This window comes from Hydra viridissima, unplaced genomic scaffold (genome assembly GCF_058129835.1).
Source record: "Hydra viridissima isolate aposymbiotic clone 2 unplaced genomic scaffold, HvirCarnegie_v1 scaffold_10, whole genome shotgun sequence".
Classification (NCBI taxonomy): domain Eukaryota; kingdom Metazoa; phylum Cnidaria; class Hydrozoa; order Anthoathecata; family Hydridae; genus Hydra; species Hydra viridissima.
The window spans coordinates 15,171,322-15,182,741 of record NW_028324309.1 but is presented as its reverse complement, the minus strand read 5'-3'; the positions used below and the strand labels follow the sequence as shown (position 1 = coordinate 15,182,741).

Sequence of the window (11,420 nt, the reverse complement as noted above, 5' to 3'; positions counted from 1 at the left end):
GTATGATTTCATCCAAGGTTCTTCTCTAAAGGTGAAGCCTCAATAAATTTTGGTGATGACTAATCCCATTCGTTCATAGAGTTTTAGGCTTTCATGGTGGACGACGTATTTTACTTTGTTGTTTAAATTGGGAACCAGCTTTCTACTTTTCCAATGGTTAATCTTTCAGGAGCCAAAGGGTAGTCATTGTGTAAATCGTGAAGCTCTTCAGGATAGCTCAAATCGACTTCTAGAATGCATGGCATGCTGCGCCAATTTTGAAGATCAGTCATCCATCTGAATCCTCCAATGGGAAGAGGTTTGCTCATGGCCCATCCATAAAGATTGTTGGCGTCTAAATACTGGAGGAATTTTGAGGGTTGTGAAGGATCATAGTCTTGCATGTATTTGTTATTGCCAGTTCCAAGTCGGTTGGAGATCATGCTGATTCCACCGCGTATTCCTTTTTGTGTCATGCGAAGCATATCAGGATCGCTAAAAAGTTCTATTTTAGCTTCAGTCTTTTTATAACAAGCTTGCATAGCGAGTCCAGGGCAGGTGTAATACCAGGTGGGATCTTGTTCGTAACTTTCTATGCATACGTTTCTAAAATTTTCAATAACATCAGTTTGAATGAGTACGTCTGAGATGTTGTACAGCTCGTGGTAATCTCTAAAGGTTTCACATCCAAATACGTTCCAAACGTTTTGCGCATGCGCGTATTCTTCATCGCCGATGTGTTTATCGTTTAGTCTGGAATAAAAGCACGGGTACCCTGAAGGTGACTTAAGACCTTATATCATATCCCATAAATTATTTTTTTTGATTTTGAAAGTAGTCCAATTGTACATTCCAAAACTGTCAACATTTAAATCCTTTTATGGTAGCTTTTCGAGAAAACTTAGTTACAATACTTGTTTAATCTAGAGATTATTACCCCTCTGACTCATACTAAGACCCCTGAGAGTGGATCAAATGGCCATATAAAATTTGTTTGGTTATTTGTGCTATTGTATTGACACTTTATGGATCGGATTTAGAAATAATTTCTGATAACAACTTGGGTTTTCTAGTTTGAATTTAGACTAACTTATAATGTTTTAAAAGTTTGTTTTTGTTATTGAAGAGGATAAGATAAATTTACAGGAATAGAGTGGTTTTATAGAATGATCTTGGAACTTGGGATAAAAAATTCTAAGTAAAATAGTTTTTTTTCTAAAAAAGAAATATTTACTAAAGCATAAATACTACATTTAACTAAAGTTATAAAGTATATATATACATACATACACGCTTTGTTTATATGTATCCCTTTAACTATAAATGCCTTGTGTTGTACACGCAGACAGCTCTTCGCAAGACTTCATTGAAATTAGCGTTGTGTTGTCCTACCTTTCGTATTTCCCTAAATTGTTTGAAGTCTTGATGAACTGATTCCAATGATTGCTCAGTCCAATATCCTAAACCTTTGGAAATATTGAAGATTAATACTTTTATATGTAAAAACCTAAAATGTTTTAAATATACACTTACCAAACTTTCCTCCTTTCATTATAATAAACTCTTCAACATGATGCTCCACAATATGAACTTTAGGTGTAATGTTTGTACCAATATCTCTAAAACTTTTTGAAAATCTTTTAATATATTCAGAGAAGTTTGGATTTAATGTTTTCCCAAAACACCCATGAACAACATTGCTAAAGTCTCTCAAAGCTTTCATATGCTTTCCACCAACAATATTGTGCTCATTCAAATAGATTTAAAAACGATCAAGTTTTCTTAGAAACTTGTTGGATCCATTTCCTTCTAACCTGTGTTTACCTTGATAAGGTACTCTGGCAAGATTAATTGTAGATAAATAACTATTTACAAAATGAAATCCTTCATTAGTGCTCTCAAACAAGTTTTTTTCAATTAATTTGAGAAGTTTGTCTACTATGCCTAGCAAAATATATAAGCCTGGTATATTGACAATTGATAAGATCTTCATTGTTACATTTCCAGTCAATAAAGGAGGATTAATTACGTTACTAAAATATTTAGCTTTTGCAATGTTTCCTCCAGCAGCCATCCATTTGTTATACCACTCGCACAAAGAAGTTAGAGAATATGACTCAGCTCTCAGCATACTAGGTGATTCTGTTTCACAAAATGGACAAGGATGCTTTGAAGCTGCTGACTGCTTTCCAACCATCAGCAGAAGAACCTTTAGATCTTCTGAAATAGAGTAATTCAGAGAGTTAAGTTTTAATTTATCCAACAACATTTTTATGTTTGCATAATTTTCATCAATAGAGGGTAATACAGCCAAAACTAAAGATTTATTTACACTAGTAAACTTAAATTGAATACATAGTAATTCATTTAAAGTAAGTAATTAATTTGAAAATATAAAAATTATTTATTTTTTATTTTTTTTTAGGTCTGCTTCAAGCATGGTGACAAACTTTTGAGCCACGTCATCCTCTTCGCTTTCTGCTTTGTACATGACTGGCTTTTCTTTATAAATGGTTTCGTCGAAGCATTTGATGAAGTAGCTAAACGAGCTTGGAACATGCTTTTGATAGTGTTTGGTGTATGACTGTTTCGAGTCAGGGGTACAAGTGTTGACAGGTTTGGTGAAACTTTCAAAGTCGGCATTGACCACAAACGGAACTCTCATGGACATGTTGTAGTTTTTAAACTGAACGGTTGTTCCTTCTTTAGGAAGTTCAATTCTAACCGAGATGTGTTTATAGCAGTCTTCTTGATGTTTTTGAAGCTTTTCTTCTTGGTCATAAGCTTGCATACAATTTCTGCAAATGTGTTGTTTTCTTTTTCCTTTTGTTACTGAAGAACCAACCAGTTTTCCTAAGTTTTTAATGAGGCAGTAATGGTTAGTGTCTTTGTTTGAAATGAGCAGCAAATCGATATTATGCTTTCGATCTAAAATTTTGGATATTCGTAAAGGATGGATTATTTTTTCTTCATACCCAAAGACGTTGATGCTAATATCTGGATTGTTCGCTTCAAACTTGTTGACACCTTTAGTAATGGAAACAGGAAATTCCATTCCGTTCCAATTGAGCTCTTTAGATTTTAGAATCAAGTCTTCATCAATTCTCTCACTGTTTTTTTCTTTCATGTTAAGCGTCCTGGTGACACTCCACATAAAGCATTGATTGTCATCGTTTTTCATGTTGATGATCGCCTTTTTACTTTTTAAGATAGGAGATAGCTCAATGTAGGAAGAACCGCTGAAAGGTATCCAATCAATCATGTTAACTTCTACTTTTAAAATTTTGTTAACTCTCCAATTGGATCCTTCCTTGTTGTAGTTGGACATGTTTTCAAGAATTCTTTCTTTCCATGTTTTAAAGCTTTCTCTTTTGTCTGTTGATTCGAGAATAATTTCATATATAGACGGGAAGACCACAGTGCGAAGATTTTCTTCTCCAGTAGCAATATTCACACGCGTCATTTCGCAGATTAAAACAAGGTTCGTTTTTGTGTTTTTTTTAATGACTTTGATGGCAGCCTCTTTGACCATGTTTAAAAAGGCTTCAGGGTCTTCATATCGAACAGAGGGGGTGTAAGTAAATTGCTCAGTAACGTGTTTTAGCGCATGATTAGTCAATACAAACTTTATCTTGGCAGGTTTTGGAGCACCAAATACAACGTCTTTGAGAGAATGGATCGTTTCTTCCACTCCATTTCTCAGGCTGTTCACTGCATTTTTCACCGCAGATGGAACGTAGGGATCAACGAGAGCATTTATTTTGTTGAAACCGTTGTAGACAGTCGTTGCAATTCTTGAAAGCCAACCAGGCCTAGGAGCAGGAACAGGTTTGGGTGCAATAACGTTTGTTGAATCGACAACAAGTGTGTCAAGGATGGATGGTTCATTTATTGTCACTCGATTTTGCAAGCGAGCAGGTCCGAATGAAATCAAGTCATTGGAAACGGGACGAGGAGCAGGCAACGGTCTTGCCTCAGTCGTGCGTCTACGAGCTACATGTCAAGGAGCAGGACCATACCCAATAATGGGCTTTGTATTTTGTAGATTCTCCGAATCCATGGAAAATCTATGATTTTGTATAGCTGCAATGAGCTCAGCTTTTCTCATTCTTGTGATGCCTTTGACACCTCGGTCATTAGCCATCTCTTTTAACGCTTTCATATTTAGTTTGTCCATTTTATATAGGAGAAAAAAATCTTTAACTCATTTTCAATTTCTGCCGTGATCAAAAATTTTAACTTTCAGCAAAATTAAAATCTCGTTACGACTTAATTATTTGATAACCGTGTTTATTGTCAAAGTATTTCCAGTAGTGACCCGTTTTTTTTCTTAATTGGTAATGAGACTTGTATTCAGTCACCTCACCCGTTTCTACATGAGTTATTTTATAAGTGAAAGGATGGTTTCTAATTTCAACAAGCCTTGCCCATTTAGGATCGACAGGCTTTTTCTCCTTTTTTTCATGCTTTCTTGGCCTTCCCACAGGTTTCCTTTCTTTCACCATTTTCATAAATTCTTCTTTATACGCGATCAGTGTCAAAGCCAACAAATTGTTTGATGTTTTGTTAACACCATTTTCCTTCAGCAACTCTCTCAATTCCTTTTTTGTGTATTGCATTTTTTATTACTGAAAGATTTTATTCTTCTTAATTCAATTTTTTTCAATTCTTTAAAAAGAATTAAAAAAGATCTTAAAATTTTTGGCATCCACCAATGCAGAAAAAATGTTCACACTCTATGTACTCAGTTCTCCAACACTTGTTGAATCCAAATTCAGACGAATATTTACTCTTTGGAGTATCTTTCTTAACAACAGGTGGTTCTTCAACATATTCCATGATTAGCTTGTCACCCAATTCATCAAATACAATGGTTTCGTCAATAACCTCCATCTTTTTTTATTAGCTGTAAATTATTTATCTCAAATTCAATTTTTTTAGGATCTTAAAAATTCGAAGGATCTTAAAAAGCATAATTGGCAAAAATTTCGCTTGTTGAGTCGTATACATGCGCTTGACCCATTTCATCAAATCTAATCGTATACTTTCTTCCCCATGTGCAGTAAATTCGCATCCAGCCGCATGAATTTCTTTGTCTTCATCAAACAGATGCGCACGACCCATTTCATCAAATTCAATCACATACTTCCTTTCCATCTTTTTTTTTAATATCGTGATTTTTTTTAAAAGCGAGTTCAATTTTTTTTAATTCTTAAAAAAGAATCAAAAAAGGATCTAAAAAATCGCAGATTTTCCACGGTTTCAAAGAAACTAAAAATTCAAAAATTCACACCACTCTTCACAAAATTTCCTACTACAATCACCTTTCAAATACACTATTCCACAATTCAGTTTGAGTTTCTTTGTGTCCAGATCAAACAAACTTTTTATAAATTGGTCGCCCTCAGGAAAAATAGATCCTGTTGATTCTAAAAAAGGCTCGGGTTTAACCTCCTCGTTTTTAACCTCGTTTTTAACCTCGTTTTTAACCTCGTTTTTAACCTCGTTTTTAACCTCGTTTTTAACCTCGGATTTTATCTTTTTGAGCGTCTTTTCGTTGCTTTGAATAAGAGGCTTAAACAGCTTTCCCACATCCGTCTGAAAATTTGCATCTAAAATGTTGTCGTTGATGCTGTTCTGATAAATCCTCTTTCTTCTGTCATTAATCTCTCTCACAATTTAATCTCTTTTATTCGGGTCTTGTATTTTAAAAAAAGACATGGTTTTTAAAATACGATAGAAATTATTTTTCAGATCCCTTTTTAGATTCTTGGAATCCATGGGAAATCATGATGATTTCTAATAAAAATTGTTAAAGGCTTTAATCGCGTCATCTCGACCTTTTTGGATCAAGTTCTCTTTAGCCAATTCATCTATTCCGTTTTTGGTTTTGGTTCGTATTTCCTCCGTCATGGTCTTAAACTTTTGAAGCTCGCCAAGAATTAACTGAAACTCTGAATCGCTTATTTTATTATCCATCAACGCTTTGGAAAAGTGCTCGCTGATCGTGTTCAACTTTGACTCTGCCAGCACTTTTATCTTTTCATGCTTTTCCGCTTTCAAAGCCATTCTTTTGTTCACTTGACCTCCGACAATCGATAAAAAACCCATTCCAATAGCTACCCCTTCACACGCAATCGCTGCTGGACTTGCAATAATCGTAGACAAAAGTCCTATTCCAGTCGCACCCAATGCTATGCACAACCCCTGCATCGTATTGTCCACATTCGAAATGATCCTGAAAACGACACATTGCACATAATGTTGGATGTCTATCAAAGTTTGGTTGACAAAAGCATGTCAAATGCAGCAAATGATTTACTATCAATCAATGAAACATCTAAAGATATTATTTGTGGGTTTGATAGATCATGGCAGAAACGTGGATACACCTCAAACAATGGATTAGTAACAACTGTTGCTGTAGAAAATGGTAAGTGTGTTGATTACGAAATAGAAACAAAAACTTGTAAGTTGTGTTCTATATGGGAGTTAAAAAAATACACACATCATGAAGAGTATAATGATTTTCACTCCTTACATTATAAAAAGTGCAAAATCAGTCATACCGGTTCAGCCTCCTCTATGGAATCAAGTGGTACAATAAAAATATTTTTGCGTTCTGAAAAAAAAAATAATTTGAGATATACAACGTTTCTAGGAGATGGAGATAGCAGTTCATATGTTAATGTCGTTTCTGCAAAACCTTATGGAGATTTTGAAATAAAAAAAGCAGAGTGCATTGGGCATATTCAAAAGCGTGTTGGTACTAGATTAAGAAACTTAAAAAAACAAAATAAAGAAACTTTATGTGATGGCAAAAAGTTAGGAGGAGCAGGTCGCTTAACAGAACATGTTATAAATACATTGCAAAATTATTATGGTAAGGCAATAAGGCAAAACGTTGGAAATTTATATGGAATGAAAAAGAGTGTTGCAGCTGTACTTTTTCACTGTTCTGAAAGTTGTGATGACGAAACGCGTCATCAGTTTTGTTTGCGTACCAAAGATTCTTGGTGCAAATTCCAGTCTGACAAACTGACTGGCAAAATTTCATATAAAGAAAATATTTGTATTCCCGCTGCTGTCTGCAACACCATCAAACCAATATTTATAGACCTTGGTTCCGATAAACTTCTTGAAAAATGTTTGCATGGAAAAACGCAGAATCCCAATAAGTCTTTAAACCAGTTGATATGGAAGCGATGCCCAAAAGATATATTTATTGAAAGAACTGCTCTAAGTATAGGAGTAGCCTCAGCTGTACTAAATTTTAATGAAGGGCAGCAGTTCTTAAATAAGTTGTTTAATGAGCTTGGAATGGAATTCGGTGTAAATGCGCAAAATTACTGTTTACGTAAAGACAATAAACGAATCATTAAAGCAGAAAAACAATGTAGTACTAAAGCAAAATCAAGAAGAAAAAAGTTAAGAGCAATAAAAAAAGGTTTTTGTGACCAAAATGAAGAACTGGAAGGTGTAACTTATAAAAGTGGTGATTTTTGAACTATTTTATTCTTCTTTTTTTTTTTAATTGCGTTTTTCTCAAAATCATGTATTTGGGGTTTGCGAGGTGGATTTTTTAAAAAACCAATTATCAGATTTACTTGAAATTTGGTACACATACTCACTACATTAGTATCTACAACATACACTAGGATAATTTTTATTGCTTCTCTCGTTCAGTAATTTTTAATCTTTTTTTTTTCATAAATTACCCCCAAAATTGCAAAATTTTACACAAATGCAAATATTTTTGATTTTTTTGACCATATCAAAATTTTCTAGTCTATGTTGCAATGCCACATGTAATATATCACCAGCCAAATTTTCAATAAAAAATATATAAGGGTTCTTGAAAAATCTCTGTCGTAGTTTACCCCATTTATGGGCCTTCAGCGATAATTATGCTGAAGAAGATTTGTCATAATTTTTTTTTTTTTTTTTTTTTTGCTTATTGATATTATATTACACATTGATATATATATATATGATATTATATTACATTTTTTTTATTTGAAAAAGTTGATTTTTTTTTTTTTTGCTAATTACTATACTACCACCTTAATTGTCTGTCGCCTTTTATGGAAAAAAAAAGTTTGTTCAAAAATCAGCTTCGTTCATATCAAAAATTTAGATATTTTGAAGAGTTCTGCAAAACTTCATTGAAACTTCTTTACTTACAAGTCTTTATTTTTTTACGGCGTAAACATTGGTTTTGTGGTATTTTCAGCTTTATTTTTGGTTACCATAGCAACGAGCTACCATTTTATTTATTTTTTGGTATTTTTAACGTCAGTATAATGTTTCCTATGTGATAAAGAGAAAATTACTTTATATGTGTAGTTTTGAAATTTGAGGGTAGTTGCCCCTTAAATATTTCCTTTCCATTGCGATTATCGAAACTAATGGCAATATAATCGAAGACACTTGTTGGTTAAGAAAAGGCGATAAACACTTATAAACATGTCAGAACTCGACGCAGTAATCAAGGGACTAAACACGCGTCTCAATTGGAAGATGAGTTTAATGCAAACTTGCACTGATTCAAAAGTAGTACCTCATTGGTTCACCGATGTTCTGACTGTAAAATCCAGATTGAAGACAAAAGCTTCAAACGAAATGCGAATACGAACTCAGAGTGGATATCAAACTTGTACCCTCGGGGTCTAACTTACCCGATGTACTTACTCAAGTGCCTGAAAATGGTCGATAAGCCCCCTGAACTTGATGCAGATGGAGCAAGTTCAGGTGGCTATTCTACCAAGTCCAATAAAAAATCCGAGAGAAAATCGAAGTAAAAGAACGTGGCAGCAACATGGTATGGATGGAACTTATTATGTGAGGCAACACTATCTTACCCTGATTGACTGTGGGCCTCAACGTATGCAAATATGGCGCCATCTTGAAGATAAAACTAGTGCAAAGAGTTATTCAGGAATAAAACGCATTCTTTCTCAAACGAAACGGTCCAAACGATACTCTGACGAATAATGGTACAGCATTTCGAAACCCATAGTTTTCACAGTTTAAGAACAAATGAAACGTTAAACTTCACTTCTGGTGCGGTTACGTATCTTCAGGAAATAGAATTGTAGAACGATATCATCGAACTGTCAAAAGAGCGGTGGAGAGAACTCCGTGAAGCATACTAAGGAAGTTTATTGCTATAATGTCCGTCCAAAAGATTATTTTAAGTCTTCTACTGCACCTAAAAATAAATCATATCAATACGATTATGGAGTAAGAGGAAGTGACGGCAGTAAGAACCCACATGATCCTTATAAGAAGATAACCAACTAATTTAAACTTTTCAATAAAGTATGGGTTTAGCCCCCGGATAACCGTTGCAACTCCCAATACAAGGTTGGAAGAATTACAGGGACTATCTCGGAGCAAACAGTGGAAGGAGATAAAGTGTGCCGACACATACGTGACCTAAGACACGTAAGAGTTGACAACGAATCGAATGAGGATCCAGAAGATGATGAGAACTGAACGTTGTGTTGCCAGAAGACAACACAAACCAGACGCCAGTTTTGCGAAGAAACATCCAAAAAATGAAGGCACCTGAGAGTTATAGTCCGTGAGGTGAAGTGGTCGTTATGACTAAGTGTAATTATGTCAAATGATCAATTACCGTTACTTGTAAATAATTTTATGCAAAAAAAAACAAAAGTGTAAATCTCAAGGGAATTAGTTTTTATATACATAATATTGAATTTCACAGAGATACATTGGTGTTTACGGATAACTAAAAACAATCGTTTTTATGTGAAACTATAGTCTCTTCTTTAGCTTCCTAAGCTTATTAAGAGTGTTAAAAGTGACAGTAATAATTTAGTTATTGTAAAGGAGCATGTTGAAAGTATATTGAAAAGCAATTCTAACTTAATTATTGTTATTATTGTTAATGGTTAGTTTATTGGTGCGTGCTCTCCACAGACCTCTTTTTTTATTATATATTCTGTTGGTGGAGCAGCTTATACACTACTCTTCTATTTTTTACAAGTTTAAATACATAGTCTCTTCAAACTAAGAGGAGCAGTTTTCAATCCTCGAGATTTTACAAAGAGTCTTAAAAGATTCCAAAATGTTCAGCAGTTGGATGGTTATAAGCCCAATATATGATATTATTTCTAAACTTAGGAGGTATAACTAGTTGTTTGTAAGTTCCTTCTGAAGTTTTCTTAAAAAACTCGTATATAAGTAAAAGTTTTTAAAAAAACAAAGGATTGCACCCTACATCACCAAATTCGCTGAAATTTGGCACAAATGTGTAAAGATTTAAGTAAGGAAAGACTGAGTTTTTTTCAAAAGCTTTTTATCCCTTGAAGAATTACAGCAACTTAAAGTTTGTTATATTTTGACTGAAAAGTGACGGAAATGTGTCCGTTTACTTTTACCCTTATAAGATGCTTTTAGTAATTTTGCAAAGCTAATATTTGGTACCATAGCAGTTTGAACCCCGTTTTATCTGAAAATTATAGATTTGTATCTCTCAAAACAACAAAATTTAGTTTATTTAAAGATCTAAAAAACTCACTAACTAAATAAAAAAGAGCATTGACAACTATAGCTCTAGAAAAAATCTGACTGATGAAAAAACTTTTGGTTTTAATTTTCTTAAAGATCAGACATATATCTACTTTACGAGCCAATTTTGTTTTGACGTCATAAACTGGTTGTTGCAACAGGCGTCTTGTTAAGATGTGTTAAAGACGTCTTAAACTGGTTATTCTGTGAAACGTCTTGTTAAGATGTCTTGCGGACGTCTTAAACTGGTTGTCGGAAGACGTCTTAATGAGGTGTGGAAAAGCCGTCATAAACACGTCTTTAACTAGTTGCAGACGTCTAGACGAGTTAAAGATAAAATACATACGTCTTAAAGTCATCTCATGTTGGGTGGGATAATTCATTTTTATATTGAACTAAATACAATTATATTTCTTTTTAATCTAATTTTGAGTGAGTTAAAAAAAAACAGTGTGTGTGTTACGTGATAAAAATTTTTACGAAATTTTTATACAAAACATTGTTAAATATTTTGTAAACTTATAAACTTGTTATTTTTATTACATAACAGTTATGTCATTTGCATTGTTTTTTTCATTACATAATATTTATGTCATTAAATTAAACAATATTATGTAATCATTTTCTTATTGATTGTTTTATTGTAATAAAATAGCGATTACTTCATCAATAAAATAAGTAATAAAGTGACAAGCGTGCAAAGTAATATCTAATAAATATTACCTTGTTAAATTATATAACTAAATATAATTATATCTAATTATGATCTACTTTCACCCTCATTTTTGGTAGATAATTAGTAGAGAATTGACAATAATTAGAAGAAAGTTAAGCATTTAAAATATGTCTATTAAAACTAATAGCTATTTGTTCAGCAAATGTTCTTTATAAATATAACTTTATTT

The 11,420-nt window shown here is 33.3% G+C and overlaps 2 protein-coding genes across 2 annotated transcripts; one reads left to right on the top strand and one right to left on the bottom strand.

Annotated features, from left to right (window-relative positions):
• Positions 1 to 747: 747 nt before the first annotated feature.
• LOC149883328 (uncharacterized) lies at positions 748 to 1,935 on the bottom strand. Its single transcript, XM_090099633.1, has 2 exons — positions 1,513 to 1,935; positions 748 to 1,445 (listed from the first exon to the last, which is right to left on the bottom strand). Exons 1-2 carry the CDS (start codon positions 1,700 to 1,702, stop codon positions 1,297 to 1,299), a joined length of 339 nt encoding a protein of 112 aa, XP_089955759.1. The 5' UTR covers positions 1,703 to 1,935; the 3' UTR covers positions 748 to 1,296.
• A 2,371-nt stretch (positions 1,936 to 4,306) lies between these two features.
• LOC149883327 (uncharacterized) lies at positions 4,307 to 8,041 on the top strand. Its single transcript, XM_090100813.1, has one exon. It carries the CDS (start codon positions 6,241 to 6,243, stop codon positions 7,483 to 7,485), a length of 1,245 nt encoding a protein of 414 aa, XP_089956939.1. The 5' UTR covers positions 4,307 to 6,240; the 3' UTR covers positions 7,486 to 8,041.
• Positions 8,042 to 11,420: the final 3,379 nt, after the last annotated feature.